Below are 20286 nucleotides of genomic sequence, written 5' to 3'. Positions count from 1 at the left end.
GGCTTGCTTCACCTAGATGTATTAGTGCTCTTTTAGGCATGCTTCACCTAGATGTATTAGTGCCCCTAAGGCATGCTTCACCTAGATGTATTAGTGCCCCTAAGGCATGCTTCACCTAGATGTATTAGTGTCCCTAAGGCATGCTTCACCTAGATGTATTAGTGTCCCTAAGGCATGCTTCACCTAGATGTATTAGTGCCCCTAAGGCATGCTTCACCTAGATGTATTAGTTCCCCTTAGGCATGCTTCACCTAGATGTATTAGTGTCCCTAAGGCATGCTTCACCTAGATGTATTAGTGTCCCTAAGGCATGCTTCACCTAGATGTATTAGTGCCCCTTAGGCATGCTTCACCTAGATGTATTAGTGCCCTTTTAGGCATGCTTCACCTAGATGTATTAGTGCCCCTAAGGCATGCTTCACCTAGATGTATTAGTGCCCCTAAGGCATGCTTCACCTAGATGTATTAGTGCCCTTTTAGGCATGCTTTACCTAGATATATTAGTGTCCCTAAGGCATGCTTCACCTAGATGTATTAGTGCCCTTTTAGGCATGCTTCACCTAGATGTATTAGTGTCCCTAAGGCATGCTTCACCTAGATGTATTAGTGTCCCTAAGGCATGCTTCACCTAGATGTATTAGTGCCCTTTTAGGCATGCTTCACCTAGATGTATTAGTGTCCCTAAGGCATGCTTCACCTAGATGTATTAGTGCCCTTTTAGGCATGCTTCACCTAGATGTATTAGTGCCCCTAAGGCATGCTTCACCTAGATGTATTAGTGCCCCTTAGGCATGCTTCACCTAGATGTATTAGTGCCCCTTAGGCATGCTTCACCTAGATGTATTAGTGCCCTTTTAGGCATGCTTCACCTAGATGTATTAGTGTCCCTAAGGCATGCTTCACCTAGATGTATTAGTGCCCTTTTAGGCATGATTCACCTAGATGTATTAGTGCCTCTAAGGCATGCTTCACCTAGATGTATTAGTGCCCCTTAGGCATGCTTCACCTAGATGTATTAGTGCCCCTTAGGCATGCTTCACCTAGATGTATTAGTGCCCTTTTAGGCATGCTTCACCTAGATGTATTAGTGCCCCTAAGGCATGCTTCACCTAGATGTATTAGTGCCCCTAAGGCATGCTTCACCTAGATGTATTAGTGCCCCTTAGGCATGCTTCACCTAGATGTATTAGTGCCCCTTAGGCATGCTTCACCTAGATGTATTAGTGCCCTTTTAGGCATGCTTCACCTAGATGTATTATTGCCCCTAAGGCATGCTTCACCTAGATGTATTAGTGCCCCTAAATGAGTTCAAAACTCTGCTGCAAGACTGTGTTCAGGAGGAGTGTAAATGTTTCCTGTAGGCTGGATCGTGTTGTTGTTGTTGTACTGATTATATAGTATGTTGTTTTAAATGTTGTAACGTTTTATTGATTACTGCTGCCTTCTTGGCCAGGTCTCCCTTGAAAAAGAGACTTTGTGTCTAAATGGGCTTTTCCTGGTTAAATAAAGGTTAAATGAATAAAAAAAAAATGGGCCTGTAGGGAGAAAAGCATTTTACTAACAAGAAAGGATAATTTGTGTGACTTGCTTCAGCTGTTCAAAATTATTTTTATGGTAGTGGAAAAAGTTTAGAAGTTTAATTGTTAGAGGCTAGTGTTGAACATTTTAGGTTAGCATAGTAGTAGAACTAATGACTGCACTCAATGAGCTGTATACGGCCATAAACAAACAGGAAAATGCCCATCCAGAAGCGGCGCTCCTAGTGGCCCCCATTCTCATCGACGGGGCTTCAGTGGAGCAGGTTGAGAGCTTCAAGTTACTTGAGGTCCACATGACCAACAAACTGTCATGGTCCAAACACACCAAGACAATCGTGAAGAGGGCACGACAAAGCCTATTCCCCCTCAGGAGACTGAAAAGATTTGGCATGGGTCCTCAGATCCTCAAAAAGTTATACAGCTGCACCATCGAGAGCATCCTGACTGGTTGCATCACCGCCTGGTATGGCAACTGTTCGGCCTCCGACAGCAAGGCACTACAGAGGGTAGTGCGTACGGCCCAGTACATCACTGGGGCCAAGCTTCCTGCCCTCCAGGACCTCTATACCAGGCGGTGTCAGAGGAAGGCCCTAAAAATTGGCAAAGACTCCAGCCACCCCCAGTCCCCCTACTACTGTTCACTATTACTCCTGTTTACATGTACACTACTAGTCATTTTCTTTGGCAAAACCTACTTATTCAAGGGTTTTTCTTTATTTTTATTATTTTTTTAAACTATGAAATCACACATATGGAATCATGTAGTACATACATTTTATATTTGAGATTCTTCAAAGTAGCCACCCTTTGCCTTGATGACAGCTTTGTACACTCTTGGCGTTCTCTCAACCAGCTTCATGAGGTAATCAACTGGAATGCATTTCAAATAACAGGTGTGCCTTCCTAAAAATTAATTTGTGGAATTTCATTCCTTCTTAATGCGTTTGAGCCAATCAGTTGTGTTGTAACAAGGTAGGGGGGGTATACAGAAGATAGCCCTAATTGGTAAAATACCATATTATGGCAATAAAAGCTCAAATAAGCAAAGAGAAATGACAGTCCATCATTACTTTAAGACATGAAGGTCAGTCAATACGAAACATTTCAAGAACTTTGAAAGTTTCTTCAAGTGAGTCGCAAAAACCATCAAGCGCTATGATGAACAGGAAAGGAAGACCCAGAGTTACCTCTGCGGCAGAGGATAAGTTCATTAGAGTTACCAGCCTCAGAAATTGCAGCCCAAATAATAATGCTTCACAAACTTCAAGTAACAGACACATCTCAACATCAACTGTTCAGAGGGGACTGTGTGAATCAGGCCTTCATGGTCGAATTGCTGCAAAGAAAACACTCCTAAAGGACACCAATAAGAAGAAGAGACCTGCTTGGGCCATGAAACACGACCAATGGACATTAGACCGGTGGAAATGTGTCCTTTTGGTCTGGAGTCCTAATTTGAGAGACGCGTTGGGGGTAAATGGATGATCTCCGCATGTGTAGTTCCCACCGTAAAGCATGGAGGAGGAGGTGTTATGGTGTGGGGGTGCTTTGCTGGTGACACTGTCTGTGATTTATTTAGAATTCAAGGCACACTTAAAGAGCATGGCTACCACAGCATTCTGCAGCGATAAGCCATCCCATCTGGTTTGGGCTTAGTGGGACTATCATTTGTTTTTCAACAGGACAATTACCCAACACACCTCCAGGCTGTGTAAGGGCTATTTTACCAAGAAGGAGAGTGATGGAGTGCTGCATCAGATGACCTGGCCTCCACAATCCCCCGACCTCAACCCAATTGAGATGGTTTGGGATGAGTCGGACGGCAGAATGAAGGAAAAGCAGCCAACATGAGAGAATGCCAAGAGTGTGCAAAGCTGTCATCAATGCGAAGTGTGGCTCTTTGAAGAATCTCAAATATAAGATATTTTTTGATTTGTTTAACACTTTGTTGGTTACTACATGATTCCATATGTGTTATTTCATAGTTTTGATGTCATCACTATTATTCTACAATGTAGAAAATAGTAAAAATAAAGAAAAACCCTGGAATGAGTAGTTGTGTCCAAACTTTTGACTGGTACAGTACATATTACCTCAATTACCTTGACTAACCGGTGCCCCCGCAAATTGACTCTGTACCGGTACTAACTGAGCTACATCCCTGCCGGCCATTCCCTCCCCTACCTTGGACGACGCTGGGCCAATTGTGCGCCGCCCCATGGGTCTCCCAGTCGCGGCCGGCTACGACATAGCCTGGATTCGGACCAGGATATATAGCCTGGCTACTGTTATTTTTACTGTTTACTGCTTTAATTTTTTACTCATCTATTGTCTACTTAACACTTATTTTTCTTAAAATTGCATTGTTGGTTAAGGGCTTGTAAGTAAGCATTTCACTGTAAGGTCTACACCTGTTGTATTCGGCGCATGTGACAAATAACATTTGATTTGATTATAAGTAGTAGTGGAATAGTAGCCTTTAGTGGGATAAAACTGGAACTGTGAACTGGAGCTACAGGAAAAAGAACTGGCTAAAGAGCTGGAGCTAGATACACAGGGGTGACTAACCACCCTAGGGGAAACATAGCTGGAGCTAGATACATAGGGGTGACTAACCACCCTAGGGGAAACATAGCTGGAGCTAGAGACACAGGGGGGTGACTAACCACCCTAGGGGAAACATAGCTGGAGCTAGATACACAGGGGTGACTAACCACCCTAGGGGAAACATAGCTGGAGCTAGATACACAGGGGTGACTAACCACCCTAGGGGAAACATAGCTGGAGCTAGAGACACGGGGTGACTAACCACCCTAGGGGGAAACATAGCTGGAGCTAGATACACAGGGGTGACTAACCACCCTAGGGGAAACATAGCTGGAGCTAGATACACAGGGGTGACTAACCACCCTAGGGGAAACATAGCTGGAGCTAGAGACACGGGGGTGACTAACCACCCTAGGGGAAACATAGCTGGAGCTAGATACATAGGGGTGACTAACCACCCTAGGGGAAACATAGCTGGAGCTAGATACACAGGGGTGACTAACCACCCTAGGGGAAACATAGCTGGAGCTAGAGACACAGGGGGGTAACTAACCACCCTAGGGGAAACATAGCTGGAGCTAGATACACAGGGGTGACTAACCACCCTAGGGGAAACATAGCTGGAGCTAGAGACACGGGGTGACTAACCACCCTAGGGGAAACATAGCTGGAGCTAGAGACACGGGGGTGACTAACCACCCTAGGGGAAACATAGCTGGAGCTAGAGACACAGGGGTGACTAACCACCCTAGGGGAAACATAGCTGGAGCTAGATACATAGGGGGGTGACTAACCACCCTAGGGGAAACATACCTGGAGCTAGAGACACGGGGGTGACTAACCACCCTAGGGGAAACATAGCTGGAGCTAGATACACAGGGGTGACTAACCACCCTAGGGGAAACATAGCTGGAGCTAGATACACAGGGGTGACTAACCACCCTAGGGGAAACATAGCTGGAGCTAGAGACACGGGGGTGACTAACCACCCTAGGGGAAACATAGCTGGAGCTAGATACATAGGGGTGACTAACCACCCTAGGGGAAACATAGCTGGAGCTAGATACATAGGGGTGACTAACCACCCTAGGGGAAACATAGCTGGAGCTAGATACACAGGGGGGTAACTAACCACCCTAGGGGAAACATAGCTGGAGCTAGATACACAGGGGTGACTAACCACCCTAGGGGAAACATAGCTGGAGCTAGAGACACGGGGGTGACTAACCACCCTAGGGGAAAACATAGCTGGAGCTAGATACACAGGGGTGACTAACCACCCTAGGGGAAACATAGCTGGAGCTAGAGACACAGGGGGGTAACTAACCACCCTAGGGGAAACATAGCTGGAGCTAGAGACACGGGGTGACTAACCACCCTAGGGGAAACATAGCTGGAGCTAGAGACACGGGGGTGACTAACCACCCTAGGGGAAACATAGCTGGAGCTAGAGACACAGGGGTGACTAACCACCCTAGGGGAAACATAGCTGGAGCTAGAGACACGGGGGTGACTAACCACCCTAGGGGAAACATAGCTGGAGCTAGATACACAGGGGGGTGACTAACCACCCTAGGGGAAACATAGCTGGAGCTAGATACATAGGGGTGACTAACCACCCTAGGGGAAACATAGCTGGAGCTAGAGACACAGGGGTGACTAACCACCCTAGGGGAAACATAGCTGGAGCTAGAGACACAGGGGTGACTAACCACCCTAGGGGAAACATAGCTGGAGCTAGATACATAGGGGGGTGACTAACCACCCTAGGGGAAACATACCTGGAGCTAGAGACACGGGGGTGACTAACCACCCTAGGGGAAACATAGCTGGAGCTAGATACACAGGGGTGACTAACCACCCTAGGGGAAACATAGCTGGAGCTAGATACACAGGGGTGACTAACCACCCTAGGGGAAACATAGCTGGAGCTAGATACACAGGGGGGTGACTAACCACCCTAGGGGAAACATAGCTGGAGCTAGATACACAGGGGTGACTAACCACCCTAGGGGAAACATAGCTGGAGCTAGAGACACGGGGTGACTAACCACCCTAGGGGAAACATAGCTGGAGCTAGAGACACGGGGGTGACTAACCACCCTAGGGGAAACATAGCTGGAGCTAGAGACACGGGGGTGACTAACCACCCTAGGGGAAACATAGCTGGAGCTAGATACACAGGGGGGTGACTAACCACCCTAGGGAAAACATAGCTGGAGCTAGAGACACAGGGGTGACTAACCACCCTAGGGGAAACATAGCTGGAGCTAGAGACACGGGGTGACTAACCACCCTAGGGGAAACATAGCTGGAGCTAGATACACAGGGGGGTGACTAACCACCCTAGGGGAAACATAGCTGGAGCTAGATACACAGGGGGGTGACTAACCACCCTAGGGGAAACATAGCTGGAGCTAGAGACACGGGGGTGACTAACCACCCTAGGGGAAACATAGCTGGAGCTAGATACACAGGGGGGTGACTAACCACCCTAGGGAAAACATAGCTGGAGAAAGGGAACCCTAAGGATACTCGAGAGAAGGGAAACACTTTACTCAAAGTGCACAGAGAGATTATTATTTAAGATTAATATTTTTTACCACACTAGCATTAAATCCCATGTCTCTTTCTGAACATGTCTCTCTACAGCAGACAAGGATGATCTATTAGATCTGCCAAGAGTGACACAGGGTTAGGGTTCATGACTGATATTGTCCTGTTGTTGATGTTGTATGCTGGTATGCTCTTTCTCTGTAGATGACTGGAGCAGCAAGGATGCTAGTTACCATGAATTACTGAGAGCGGAGCTACAACCGCTTCCTTTTAGCACCAAGATGGAGTCCTTTATCTACCAACGGGTAAGACCACAGTCATTCAGTATCACAAACTGTGAGAACTTTATCCACCTGCAGGAAAGAGGACAGTCATACAGTATCATGCAGTATTTTTTGCTACAGTACTCGGGACTAAGAAAACTCAGAAATATTCAATTGGGAAACTCACGGTACAACGATGCTATCTGGGAAACTCAGGGAACAGCGATGCTATCTGGGAAACTCAGGGAACAGCGATGCTATTTGGGAAACTCAGGGAACAGCGATGCTATCTGGGAAACTCAGGGAACAGCGATGCTATCTGGGAAACTCAGGGAACAACGATGCTATCTGGGAAACTCAGGGAACAACGATGCTATCTGGGAAACTCAGGGAACAACAATGCTATCTGGGAAACTCAGGGAACAACGATGCTATCTGGAAAACTCAGGGAACAATGATGCTATCCCAGTTTTCCAATCGTAGTTATCACTTGAAGCTCAGTATGAATCGTTTAGATGGCAGAAGCTCTGAGTTGTGTCCAAGTTCATTATGGCAGTTTTAGCCCTGAGTTATGACGTGTGCAAGTGCTTTATGGCAGTTTTTAGCCCTGAGTTATGACGTGTCCAAGTGCTTTATGGCAGTTTTTAGCCCTGAGTTATGACGTGTCCAAGTGCTTTATGGCAGTTTTTAGCCCTGAGTTATGACGTGTCCAAGTGCTTTATGGCAGTTTTTAGCCCTGAGTTATGACGTGTCCAAGTGCTTTATGGCAGTTTTTAGCCCTGAGTTATGACGTGTCCAAGTGCTTTATGGCAGTTTTTAGACCTGAGTTATGACGTGTCCAAGTGCTTCATGGCAGTTTTTAGCCCTGAGTTATGACATGTCCAAGTACTTTATGGCAGTTTTTAGCCCTGAGTTATGACGTGTCCAAGTGCTTTATGGCAGTTTTTAGCCCTGAGTTATGACGTGTCTAAGTGCTTTATGGCAGTTTTTAGCCCTGAGTTATGACGTGTCCAAGTGCTTTATGGCAGCCCTGAGTTTCAACGTTTCTGATAGCTCTAGTACAGCATCCAGGTAGAATAAAGAAGATAGTCGCCCTTGAACGGACTTAGACCTGAGTAATCAATCACATGCTTTGGAACAAACATTCCTGAAAAATATTATTCAGACTTCAGGGCAGTGTCAGTACCTTATTCAATGTGCAGAGGTACTGGAGTGGTTGTATATACAGGTCAGTACCTTATTCAATGTGCAGGGGTACTGGAGTGGTTTGTATATACAGGTCAGTGTCAGTTCCTTATTCAATGTGCAGGGGTACTGGAGTGGTTGATGTAGGTTTATACATAAAAAGTGACTGGTAGTAGGATATGCAGTACATGTAAACAGGGCTGAAAAAAGACTGGTAGCATGAATATATATATACTATGCTAATATACAAATGGTAATATATAGTGCCTTCGGAAAGTATTCAGTCCCCTTGGTGTTGTTACGTTACAGCCTTATTCTAACATGGATTAAAAAAAGTATATTCCTCATCAATCCACAATACCCCATATTGACAAAGCGAAAACAGGTTTTCTGACTTTTTTGCAAATGTATTACAAATAAAAAACAGATACCTATATATATATATATATATATATATATATATATATATATATATATACACAGTGGGGGAAAAAAGTATTTAGTCAGCCACCAATTGTGCAAGTTCTCCCACTTAAAAAGATGAGAGAGGCCTGTAATTTTCGTCATAGGTACACGTCAACTATGACAGACAAAATGAGAATTTTTTTCCCAGAAAATCACATTGTAGGATTTTTAATGAATTTATTTGCAAATTATGGTGGAAAATAAGTATTTGGTCAATAACAAAAGTTTCTCAATACTTTGTTATATACCCTTTGTTGGCAATGACACAGGTCAAACATTTTCTGTAAGTCTTCACAAGGTGAACCACACTGTTGCTGGTATTTTGGCCCATTCCTCCATGCAGATCTCCTCTAGAGCAGTGATGTTTTGGGGCTGTCGCTGGGCAACACGGACTTTCAACTCCCTCCAAAGATTTTCTATGGGGTTGAGATCTGGAGACTGTCTAGGCCACTCCAGGACCTTGAAATGCTTCTTACGAAGCCACTCCTTCGTTGCCCGGGCGGTGTGTTTGGGATCATTGTCATGCTGAAAGACCCAGCCACGTTTCATCTTCAATGCCCTTGCTGATGGAAGGAGGTTTTCACTCAAAATCTCACGATACATGGCCCCATTCATTCTTTCCTTTACATGGATCAGTCGTCCTGGTCCCTATGCAGAAAAACAGCCCCAAAGCATGATGTTTCCACCCCCATGCTTCACAGTAGGTATGGTGTTCTTTGGATGCAACTCAGCATTCTTTGTCCTCCAAACACGACGAGTTGAGTTTTTACCAAAAAGTTCTATTTTGGTTTCATCTGACCATATGACATTCTCCCAATCCTCTTCTGGATCATCCAAATGCACTCTAGCAAACTTCAGATGGGCCTGGACATGTACTGGCTTAAGCAGGGGGACACGTCTGGCACTGCAGGATTAGAGTCCCTGGCGGCGTAGTGTGTTACTGATGGTAGGCTTTGTTACTTTGGTCCCAGCTCTCTGCAGGTCATTCACTAGGTCCCCCCGTGTGGTTCTGGGATTTTTGCTCACCGTTCTTGTGATCATTTTGACCCCACGGGGTGAGATCTTGCATGGAGCCCCAGATCGAGGGAGATTATCAGTGGTCTTGTATGTCTTCCATTTCCTAATAATTGCTCCCACAGTTGATTTCTTCAAACCAAGCTGCTTACCTATTGCAGATTCAGTCTTCCCAGCCTGGTGCAGGTCTACAATTTTGCTTCTGGTGTCCTTTGACAGCTCTTTGGTCTTGGCCACAGTGGAGTTTGGAGTGTGACTGTTTGAGGTTGTGGACAGGTGTCTTTTATACTGATAACAAGTTCAAACAGGTGCCATTAATACAGGTAACGAGTGGAGGACAGAGGAGCCTCTTAAAGAAGAAGTTACAGGTCTGTGAGAGCCAGAAATCTTGCTTGTTTGTAGGTGACCAAATACTTATTTTCCACCATAATTTGCAAATAAATTCATTAAAAATCCTACAATATGATTTTCTGGAATTTCTTTTTCTCAATTTGTCTGTCATAGTTGACGTGTACCTATGATGAAAATTACAGGCCTCTCTCATCTTTTTAAGTGGGAGAACTTGCACAATTGGTGGCTGACTAAATACTTTTTTCCCCCACTGTATATATATATATATATATTGTGACGTCACGAGAGGCTACACAGCTTTCAGCGGGATTGCTCAAGTAGTGCAAGGAGACAAGGTTCAAACAAAACAAGGATTTTATTATAGGTCTTGGGAAATTAACGAAAATATAACAAAATTCTGTTCTCTTGTGGCTCTTTAAGGGTTAACAGTTCAGGGATGTCTCTTCCACATCCAAAATCATAATTCTCACTCGCTCAGATAACTTTTCCCCAGCCTTACTGTAGTCCACGTTGCAGCTAGTGGCCAACCCAGCAAAAGTCCTTCCAAATGTCTCTCACGTATTTCCACAGGTGCATATATCCAAAGGTGAGTATTTCCCAAAGGTAAGTATCTCCAAATCCTTATATTCCTCATGGAAGTGGACGTGCAGCACTCTTGTCCTCCAGAGAGCCCAGGTTGGAGACTGTGTTTCTTCACCCCCACACACTCCCTCAGTGTGTCTCTTCCCTTCCCCAAACCTTCAGCTCATCAGCTCCTGATTTGTTTCAGCTGCGTGGGAAGATTGGCCATAGAGGGGTGGAGTTCCCGACCATACCAGCAGATGGAGCCATAGCTGTCTGGGTTTGCAGCCACCTCAGGGGGATGTAACGTCCCTCCAGGACACAGCCTCTCGTGACATCACACATCCCCCTCCTCGGGACCGACGTCCTCGTCGGGTAAAGGCAGCGAAGAAGGCATCACGCCGGGAGAGGGCGTCCGCATTGCCGTGGTGCTTGCCAGCCCTGTGGACAACCGAAAAGTTAAACGGTTGCAAGCTCAAAAACCCATCTGGTTACTCTACTGTTTGATTCCTTGTTCTTGGCCATCCACTGCAGAGGGGCGTGATCAGATACCACCATGAAACGTCGGCCCAGGAGATAGAACCGAAGGGACTCCAGGGCCCAGACTACAGCCAGACATTCTTTCTCCACCGTTGAATAGTTCTTCTCTCTTGGAAGTAACTTTCTGCTTAGGTAGAGAATGGGATGTTCTTCACCGTCATGTGCCTGGGTGAGGACAGCACCCAGACCCACCTCCGAAGCATCCGCTTGGACAATGAATTCCTTCTTGAAGTCTGGTGCCACCAGGATCGGACTGGAGCAGAGTGCTCGCTTCAGGTTGAGGAAAGCCGCCTCCGCCGCAGGGTTCCACTTCACCATTCGTGAGTGGCGTTTGGTCGTCAGCTCCGTCAACGGTGCAGCTATGGTAGCAAAATCTGCAATAAAGCGTCTATAGTAGCCAGCGAGGCCCAAAAATGACCTTACTTGCTTCTTGGTGATGGGCTGCGGCCAGTCCTGTATGGCCCGCAGTTTGGCTTCCTGTGGTTTGACCAACCCCCCGCCCAATGGTGTACCCCAGGTAGTTTGTCTCACTGAAGGCCAGCTTGCACTTCTTCGGGTTTGCCGTGAGCCCTGCTTCCCTGAGCGAATCCAGCACCGCTTGTACCCGGGGTATGTGGCTGGCCCAATCCGGACTTTGTATAACAACATCATCCAAATAAGCCGCTGCGCACCTCTTGTGGGGGCGCAAGGGACTCGATCCATCAGGCGTTGGAACGTGGCAGGTGCCCCGTGGAGACCAAACGGAAGTCGGGTATACTGGTAGAGCCCCTCCCGGGGGTGGCAAAGGCTGTCTTCTCCTTGGACGCCGGGGTCAGGGGCACCTGCCAGTAGCCTTTTGTGAGATCAAGAGTGGTTAGGAAACGAGCATGCCCCAAGGAGTCTATTAAATCATCGACACGAGGCATTGGGTATGCATCAAATTCAGACACTTCATTCAACTTTCGATAGTCATTACAAAATCGTACTGAACCGTCTGGCTTGGGAACTAGTACGATGGGACTTGCCCAGGCACTGTGGGACTCTTCGATTACTCCCAACTCCCGCATCTTCCTTACCTCCTTCTGTATAACCACTTTACGAGCCTCTGGCACGCGGTACGGGCGCTGGTTTACCGTTCGGCCAGGCATGGTGCGGATCTCATGTTGGACCACCTCTGTGTGACCGGGAAGGGAGGAGAAGACATCCTGGTTCTGCTCCACGAGTTCCAGGGCCATCTGTCGTTGATGTGGGGACAGATTTGGACCCAGCTGAACCTCTTCCCGCGCCCGGTTCCTTGGTCTCTGTGGGGGGTAGACAGCTGAACATCGCCTCTCTGGCGTGCCACTTCTTTAAAAGGTTAACATGATAAATCTGCTCAGTTTTTCTTTTATCTGGTTGCCTCACCTTGTAGTTTACTTCTCCCATGCGTTCAATGACCTCATATGGTCCTTGCCAGGTTGCCAGGAATTTACACTCAACGGTTGGCACCAGGACCAGCACTCTGTCCCCCGGCTTAAACTCCCTGGGTTGAGCAGATCTGTTGTAGGAGGCTTGCTGTTGCCGCTGACTGGCCTCCAGGTGTTCCCGCATCATGGGATAGATGGCCTTCATTCTCTCCCTCATAGCCCCGACATGGTCGATCAGTGTCCGCTGTTGGCATGGCTGCTCCTCCCAGGCCTCCTTGGCGATGTCGAGCAGTCCTCTGGGTCTGTAGGAAAGCAAGAGCTCAAAGGGTGAAAAACCAGTAGAAGACTGAGGTACCTCTCTCACCGCAAATAATATGTATGGTAACAGCTGATCCCAGTTGCGCCCATCTTCCCCTACCGCTTTCCGCAGCATGGATTTTAGTGTTTTGTTAAAACGTTCGACTAGGCCATCTGTCTGGGGGTGGTAGACCGAGGTTCTCAGCTGTTTGATTTTCAGTAAAGCACAGAGTTCTTTCATCACCCTGGACATGAATGGAGTCCCTTGGTCCGTCAATATCTCTTTTGGGATTCCCAGACTAGTTGAGAGACGGAACAGCTCCTTGGCGATTTGTCTGGATGTAGCCTTCCTCAGCGGAATGGCCTCCGGGTACCGGGATGCATAGTCCAGAATGACCAGAATGTATTGATGTCCCCTGGAACTTTTCGGTAAGGGCCCGACTATGTCTAATCCAATCCTCTCAAAAGGAGTTTCGATAATGGGCAAGGGAATGAGCGGGTTTCTATATGTGGGCTTTGGCGCAACCTGCTGACACTCAGGGCAACTACGGCAGTAGTTCTCTATCTCTTTGTGTACTCCTGGCCAAAAGAAACGTTGCATGATTCTTTCCTTAGTCTTCTCTACCCCCAAGTGGGCCCCTAACGGGTGTGTGTGTGCTAGGTTGAGTACTGTGGCCCGATAGGGCTGTGGCACGAGGAGCTGTTCATGCACTTCATCATTTTTCCTGACTATCTGATATACTAACCCCCGGTTTACTGCGAAATGGGGGTAAGTAGGGTTTGTCTTATCACCTAACACTACACCTTCTAATACCTGCACATTTCTTAAGGCATTTGCAAGAGTAGGATCTTGTAATTGAGCCGTACCATACTGGCCTGTGAGAGGGGGAAGCTCTTGGGTGCCTGGGACGTCTTCTTCACTGGAGAACGGAGCACTTTCCTGGGCTGCGTTCTCTTCTCCCGTATCCGGACCAGTCTCGGTGTCGGTCTGGGCACCTGCCATCCCTATCAGAGCCCGGGGCGGGAGTGAGTAACTCGGAGGATTGCACCGGAGCCTTCCCAGGATGAGTCTTGCCTCTCCGTTTCCGAGGTACTCGGGTTATCCTCTCCTGAGACTCTCTCCAGAGTGGGTAAAAGGCTGGGCAGTCTCGTCCAATTAGGACAGGGACGGGGAGGGAATCAACCACCCCCGCCGTCGTGTGTATGGTTCCCCGTGTGCTGGTCATTGTAAGTTCAGTAATGGGGTATTCTCTGGTGTCCCCATGGACACAGGAAACTGGGAGGACTTTCCCCGGGGTCAGACACGTTGGGCCCACCAAATCCTTACGCACCAGGGTGGCCCGGCTACCAGAATCCAGTAAGGCCTCCACATCATGGTGATTCACAGTTACCGGGCAGGTGGGGGGTCGATCTGGGCCGCCATCTACGACTCCCAAGAGTGAGGCAAAACGGTGTGTGGGTGCTGAGCTGGAGGACTCCGCAGTGGGCATAGGTTCATCGGCTGGTTTCCCACACTGCCAGGAGATATGTCCCATCTCCCCACACCGGTAACACTGTCGAGTTTCCCCCTCCTGGTGTACTCTTCTTGGACCCGCCTGGTTTCTGGCTCCCCCTGGAGCCGGGATAAGTCCTGACGTGGCTGGGTTCGAGACCTTGGGGGTCCTTTGGACGGGTTCTTCCCATTTGTGGTGGGGCCGCACTCCTGGGGTCTTTTTCGGGAAGCATTCAGCATCTCCGCTGTGGCCTGGTACTTTTCCACAGCTTCCACGGTCAGATCCGCCGTGGTCAAGGCCTGTTGACTGATGAACCGTTTTGCCTCATAAGGCAGGGCGCGTAGGTAACGATCCACCACAACGGCCTCCACCACCGCCGCTGCTGTATTCCTCTGCGGATCCAGCCATTTCCTTGCGATTCGGACCAGTTCATGCATCTGCGCCCGAGGAGGTTGGTCTGGTTGGAAGGTCCAGCTGTGAAAGCGCTGGGCCATACCAAACTTTGTGAGTCCATATCTGCTGAGGATCTCAGACTTCAGGGCATCATAGTCAGTAACCTGGTCAGGGCCCAGGTCCCGGACAGCATTCAGCGATTCCCGGTTAGAAAGGGGGCTAACATACCAACCCACTGTTGCTTGGGCCAGGCTTCCCTAGTGGCCGTGGCCTCAAATGCATGCAGGTATGCCTCAATGTCATCGGTAGCTCCCATCTTAGATATAAAGTCACTTGCCTTTATTGGGCGGGTATTTTGGACAACCCTCTGTCTCTGCAACTGCAATTCCTCTGCCTTCAGAAGGTTGGCTTTCTTTTGCTCCTCCAAGAGAGCCACGTTTGCTTGCATCTGGGCTTGCTGGCCAGCAACAAGGGCTTTCAATATGTCCTCCATTTCAGTCGGCGGGGAGCCTACGGCCAACTTGGAAAACTGGGTGATCAAACCTTCGGTATCCTCCTCTGACATGCACTATTAACGCTTGAGCGTGCCCGTATTCTCCACCATCTGTGACGTCACGAGAGGCTACACAGCTTTCAGCGGGATTGCTCAAGTAGTGCAAGGAGACAAGGTTCAAACAAAACAAGGATTTTATTATAGGTCTTGGGAAATTAACGAAAATATAACAAAATTCTGTTCTCTTGTGGCTCTTTAAGGGTTAACAGTTCAGGGATGTCTCTTCCACATCCAAAATCATAATTCTCACTCGCTCAGATAACTTTTCCCCAGCCTTACTGTAGTCCACGTTGCAGCTAGTGGCCAACCCAGCAAAAGTCCTTCCAAATGTCTCTCACGTATTTCCACAGGTGCATATATCCAAAGGTGAGTATTTCCCAAAGGTAAGTATCTCCAAATCCTTATATTCCTCATGGAAGTGGACGTGCAGCACTCTTGTCCTCCAGAGAGCCCAGGTTGGAGACTGTGTTTCTTCACCCCCCACACACTCCCTCAGTGTGTCTCTTCCCTTCCCCAAACCTTCAGCTCATCAGCTCCTGATTTGTTTCAGCTGCGTGGGAAGATTGGCCATAGAGGGGTGGAGTTCCCGACCATACCAGCAGATGGAGCCATAGCTGTCTGGGTTTGCAGCCACCTCAGGGGGATGTAACGTCCCTCCAGGACACAGCCTCTCGTGACATCACAATATATATATATATATATAATGTACAGTATTGTGTCCACCACCATCTCTAATGACCGAAAAAGAGATTCTGGATATCAGGACAGCGATTACTCACCTCGTACTGGACAAAGATTATTTCTTTAACAAGTCGGACGCGAAGGATTTACTTCAGACACCCGACAAGGCCCAAATCCCCGTCATTCGCAGGAGAAAGAGACGTAGATATCGGGGACGCAGGTCGGGGTGCCTTGTAAGAATCAGACGGCAAGTGGGTAATCTGCCTCTACCATCAGTCCTATTAGCCAACGTATAATCATTGGATAACAAAATAGATAAGCTACGATCATGAATATGAATATCCAACCAACGGGACATTATAAACTGTAATATCTTATGTTTCACCGAGTCGTGGCTGAACGACGACATGGATAACATACAGCTGGCGGGATATACGCTGCATCGGCAAGATAGAACAGCCGCCTCCGGTAAGACAAGGGGTGGCGGTCTGTGTATATTTGTAAACATCAGCTGGTGCACGAAATCTAATATTAAGGAAGTCTCGAGGTTTTGCTCGCCTGAGGTAGAGTATCTCATGATAAGCTGTAGACCACACTATCTACCAAGAGAGTTTTCATCTATATTTTTCGTAGCTGTCTATTTACCACAACAAACCGATGCTGGCACTAAGACCACACTCAATGAGCTGTATAAGGCCATAAGCAAACAGGAAAACGCTCAACAGAGGCGGAGCTCCTAGTGGCCAGGGACTTTAATGCAGGGAAACTTAAATCCGTTTTACCTCATTTCTACCAGCATGTTAAATGTGCAACCAGAGGAAAAAAACTGTCTTTACTCCACACACAGAGACGCATACAAAGCTCTCCCTCGCCCTCCATTTGGCAAATCTGACCATAATTATATCCTCCTGATTCCTGCTTACAAGCAAAAACTAAAGTAGGAAGCACCAGTGACTCGGTCAATAAAAAAGTGGTCTGATGACGCAGATGCTAAACTACAGGACTGTTTTGCTAGCACAGACTGGAATATGTTCCGGGATTCTTCCGATGGCATTGAGGAGTACACCACATCAGTCACTGGCTTCATCAATAAGTGCATCGATGACGTCGTCCTCACAGTGACCGTACGTACCCAACCAGAAGCCATGGATTACAGGCAACATCCACACTGAGCAAAAGGGTAGAGCTGCCGCTTTCAAGGAGCGAGACTTTAACCCGGACACTTATAAGAAATCCCATTATATCCTCCGACAAACCATCAAACAGGCAAAGAGTCAATACAGGACTAAGATTGAATCGTACTACACTGGCTCCGACGCTCGTCGGATGTGACAGGGCTCGCAAACTATTACAGACTGCAAAGGGAAGCACAGCCCCGAGCTGCCCAGTGACACAAGCCTACCAGACTAGCTAAATCACATCTGTACTCGCTTCGAGGCAAGCAACACTGAAGCATGCATGAGAGCATCAGCTGTTCCGGACAACTATGTGATCACGCTCTCCGTAGCCGATGTGAGTAAGACCTTTAAACAGGTCAACATTCTCAAGGCCGCAGGGCCAGACGGATTACCAGGACGTGTACTCCGAGCATGTGCTGACCAACTGGCAAGTGCCTTCACTGACATTTTCAACCTGTCCCTGACTGAGTCAGTAATACCAACATGTTTCAAGCAGACCACCATAGTCACTGTGCCCAAGAACACTAAGGTAACCTGCCTAAATGACTACCGAACCGTAGCACTCACGTCTGTAGCCATGAAGTGCTTTAAAAGGCTGGTCATGGCTCACATCAACACCATTATCCCATTATCCCGGAAACCCTAGACCCACTCTAATTTGCATACCGCCCCAACAGATCCACAGAAGATGCAATCTCTATTGCACTCCACACTGCCCTTTCCCACCTGGACAAAGGGAACATCTATGTGAGAATGCTAATCATTGACTACAGCTCAGCGTTCAACACCATAGCGCCCTCAAAGCTCATCACTAAGCTAAGGACCCTGGGACTAAACACCTCCCTCTGCAACTGGATCCTGGACTTCCTGACGGGCCGCCCCCAGGTGGTAAGGGTAGGTAACAACACATCTGCCACACTGATCCTCAACACGGGGGCCCCTCAGGGGTGCGTGCTCAGTCCGCTCCTGTACTCCCTGTTCACCCATGACTGCATGGCCAGGCACGACTCCAACACCATCATTAAGTTTGCAGACGACACAACAGTGGTAGGCCTGATCACCGACAACGATGAGACAGCCTATAGGGAGGAGGTCAGAGACCTGGCCATGTGGTGCCAGGATAACAACCTCTCCCTCAACGTGATCAAGACAAAGGAGATGATTGTGTACTACAGGAAAAGGAGGACCGAGAGCGCCAAGTCTAGGTCCAAGCCATAAGACTCCTGAACAGCTAATCAAATGGCTATCCGGACTATTTGCATCCCCCCCCAGTGCTTAATGATTACAAGCATACCCGTAACATAATGCAGCCACCACTATGCTTAAAAATATGGAGAGTGGTAGTCAGTAACGTGTTTTATTGGATTTTCCCCAAACATAACACTTTGTTTTCAGGAAAAAAAATTAATTGCTTTGCCACATTTTTTGCAGTATTACTTTAGTGCCTTGTTGCAAACAGGATGCATGTTTTGGAATATTTGTATTCTGTACAGGCTTCCTCCTTTTCACTCTGTCAGTTAGGTTAGTACTGTGGAGTAACTACAATGTGCTCCTATCACAGCCATTAAACTCTGTAACTGTTTTAAAGTCATCAATGGTCTCATGGTGAAATCCTGAGTGGTTTCCTTCCTCTCCTGCAACTGAACTAGGAAAGAAGCCTGTATCTTTGTAGTGACTGAGTGTGTTGATACACCATCCAAAGTGTAATTAATAACTTCACCATGCTCAAAGGGATATTCAATGTCTGCTTTATTTTTCCCATCTACCAATAGGTGCCCTTCTTTGCAAGGCATTGGAAAACCTCCCTGGTCTTTGTGGTTGAATCTGTGTTTGAAATTCACTGCTTGACTGAGGGAAGTTACAGATAATTGTATGTGTGGGGTACAGAGATGAGGTAGTCATTTAAAAATCATGTTAAACACTATTATTGCACACAGAGTGAGTCCATGCAACTGATTATTATGTGACTTGTTATGCAAATTTTTACTCCTGAACTTATTTAGGCTTGCCATAACAAAGGGGTTGAATACTTATTGATTCAAGACATTTTAGCTTTTAATTCTTTATTAATTTGTAAAAAAAATCTAAAAACATAATTCCACTTTGACATTGTGGGGTATTGTGTGTAGGCCAGGGATAAATTGTATGTACTGCATTTGAAATTCAGGCTGCAACAACAAAATGTGGAAAAAGTAAAGGGGTGTGAATACTTTATGAAGGCACTAAGAAATGTATGCTCTCACTGTATTGTCTGTTTGGATAACAGTCTGTATCTGGATGTCCATGTAGAAACCTGGAGCAGCTCGTCTGGGCAGGACCGCTAGTATGACTGTCCCACAGAGCCCTGACCACGCCCAGGAGGGGGACAGTTTACCACGACAACGACGAATCACTGTTGGTGAGGTCTCCAGTTATACAGTGTGTTATTGATGACCAGACCTGGGGTTGGGGTTTGCACTTCTGGGACTATTCCATTGGCAAAAATCAAGCATGCACAGCTAAAGTATTTGAAAGAAAACAAATACTGTTTGAACCCCAAGTTTGTGACTCCCGAGTGGCGCAGTGGTCTAAGGCACTGCATCGCAGTGCTAGCTGTGCCACTAGAGATCCTGGTTCGAGTCCAGGCTCTGTGGCAGCCGGCCGCGACCGGGAGACCCATGGGCGGCGCACAATTGGTCCAGCGTCGTCCAAGGTAGGGGAGGGTTTGGCCGGCAGGGATGTGGGTTCGTTTCCCACGGGGGGCCAGTATAAATTTTTTAAATTATATATATATAATAATACATGTGTGCATTCACTAACTGTAAGTTGCTCTGGATAAGAGCGTCTCCTAAATGACAAAAAAATTTAAAAAATGTAAAAATGTGACCTGATATCCTGCCTATAACATCCAACACATTTGTGTTACACACCAGTCTACGTGAAGTGTTACTGTAACCGATACTCTCTAAAAACCTTAAAAGAGTGTTTAGCACCTCACAACATTCCTGTCTTGTGACATGATTCTAAAAATGAACAGAGCTTTCTCCTCTTCCACTCTCTCTCTCTCCTCTCACAGCGTCCTACATGCCACAGTCCAAAGACCAGAATGGAAACTTTCCAGAGAAGGTAAGAAAGCCAATCAGAAAAAAAGAAGGAAAAAAAAAAACAATAAGAAAAAAAAAGCCTTCAGGGTGGCAATGGCACGAAACCGAAAGCTGCCGCAATTATAATTATAAAACACGATGTGTTTATATTTCAGAAATACCACCTAATCTACTCAAAGCAAAGACTCAGCGAATAGAATCAG

The 20286-nt window shown here is 47.2% G+C and overlaps 1 protein-coding gene across 1 annotated transcript in view; it reads left to right on the top strand.

The window, feature by feature from the left end:
- The window catches only part of LOC121581341, a 200333-nt gene that overhangs the window by 80969 nt on the left and 99078 nt on the right, over positions 1-20286 (top strand). Inside the window, exons 3-5 of the mRNA XM_045223699.1 lie at positions 6846-6946; positions 19290-19398; positions 20056-20105. Coding sequence (XP_045079634.1) covers positions 6923-6946; positions 19290-19398; positions 20056-20105 — 183 coding nt within the window. The 5' untranslated portion in view covers positions 6846-6922. The remainder of the gene's footprint in view (positions 1-6845; positions 6947-19289; positions 19399-20055; positions 20106-20286) is intronic.

This window comes from Coregonus clupeaformis, chromosome 1 (genome assembly GCF_020615455.1).
Source record: "Coregonus clupeaformis isolate EN_2021a chromosome 1, ASM2061545v1, whole genome shotgun sequence".
Classification (NCBI taxonomy): Eukaryota; Metazoa; Chordata; class Actinopteri; order Salmoniformes; family Salmonidae; genus Coregonus; species Coregonus clupeaformis.
This window is presented reverse-complemented; position numbering and strand designations above follow the sequence as displayed.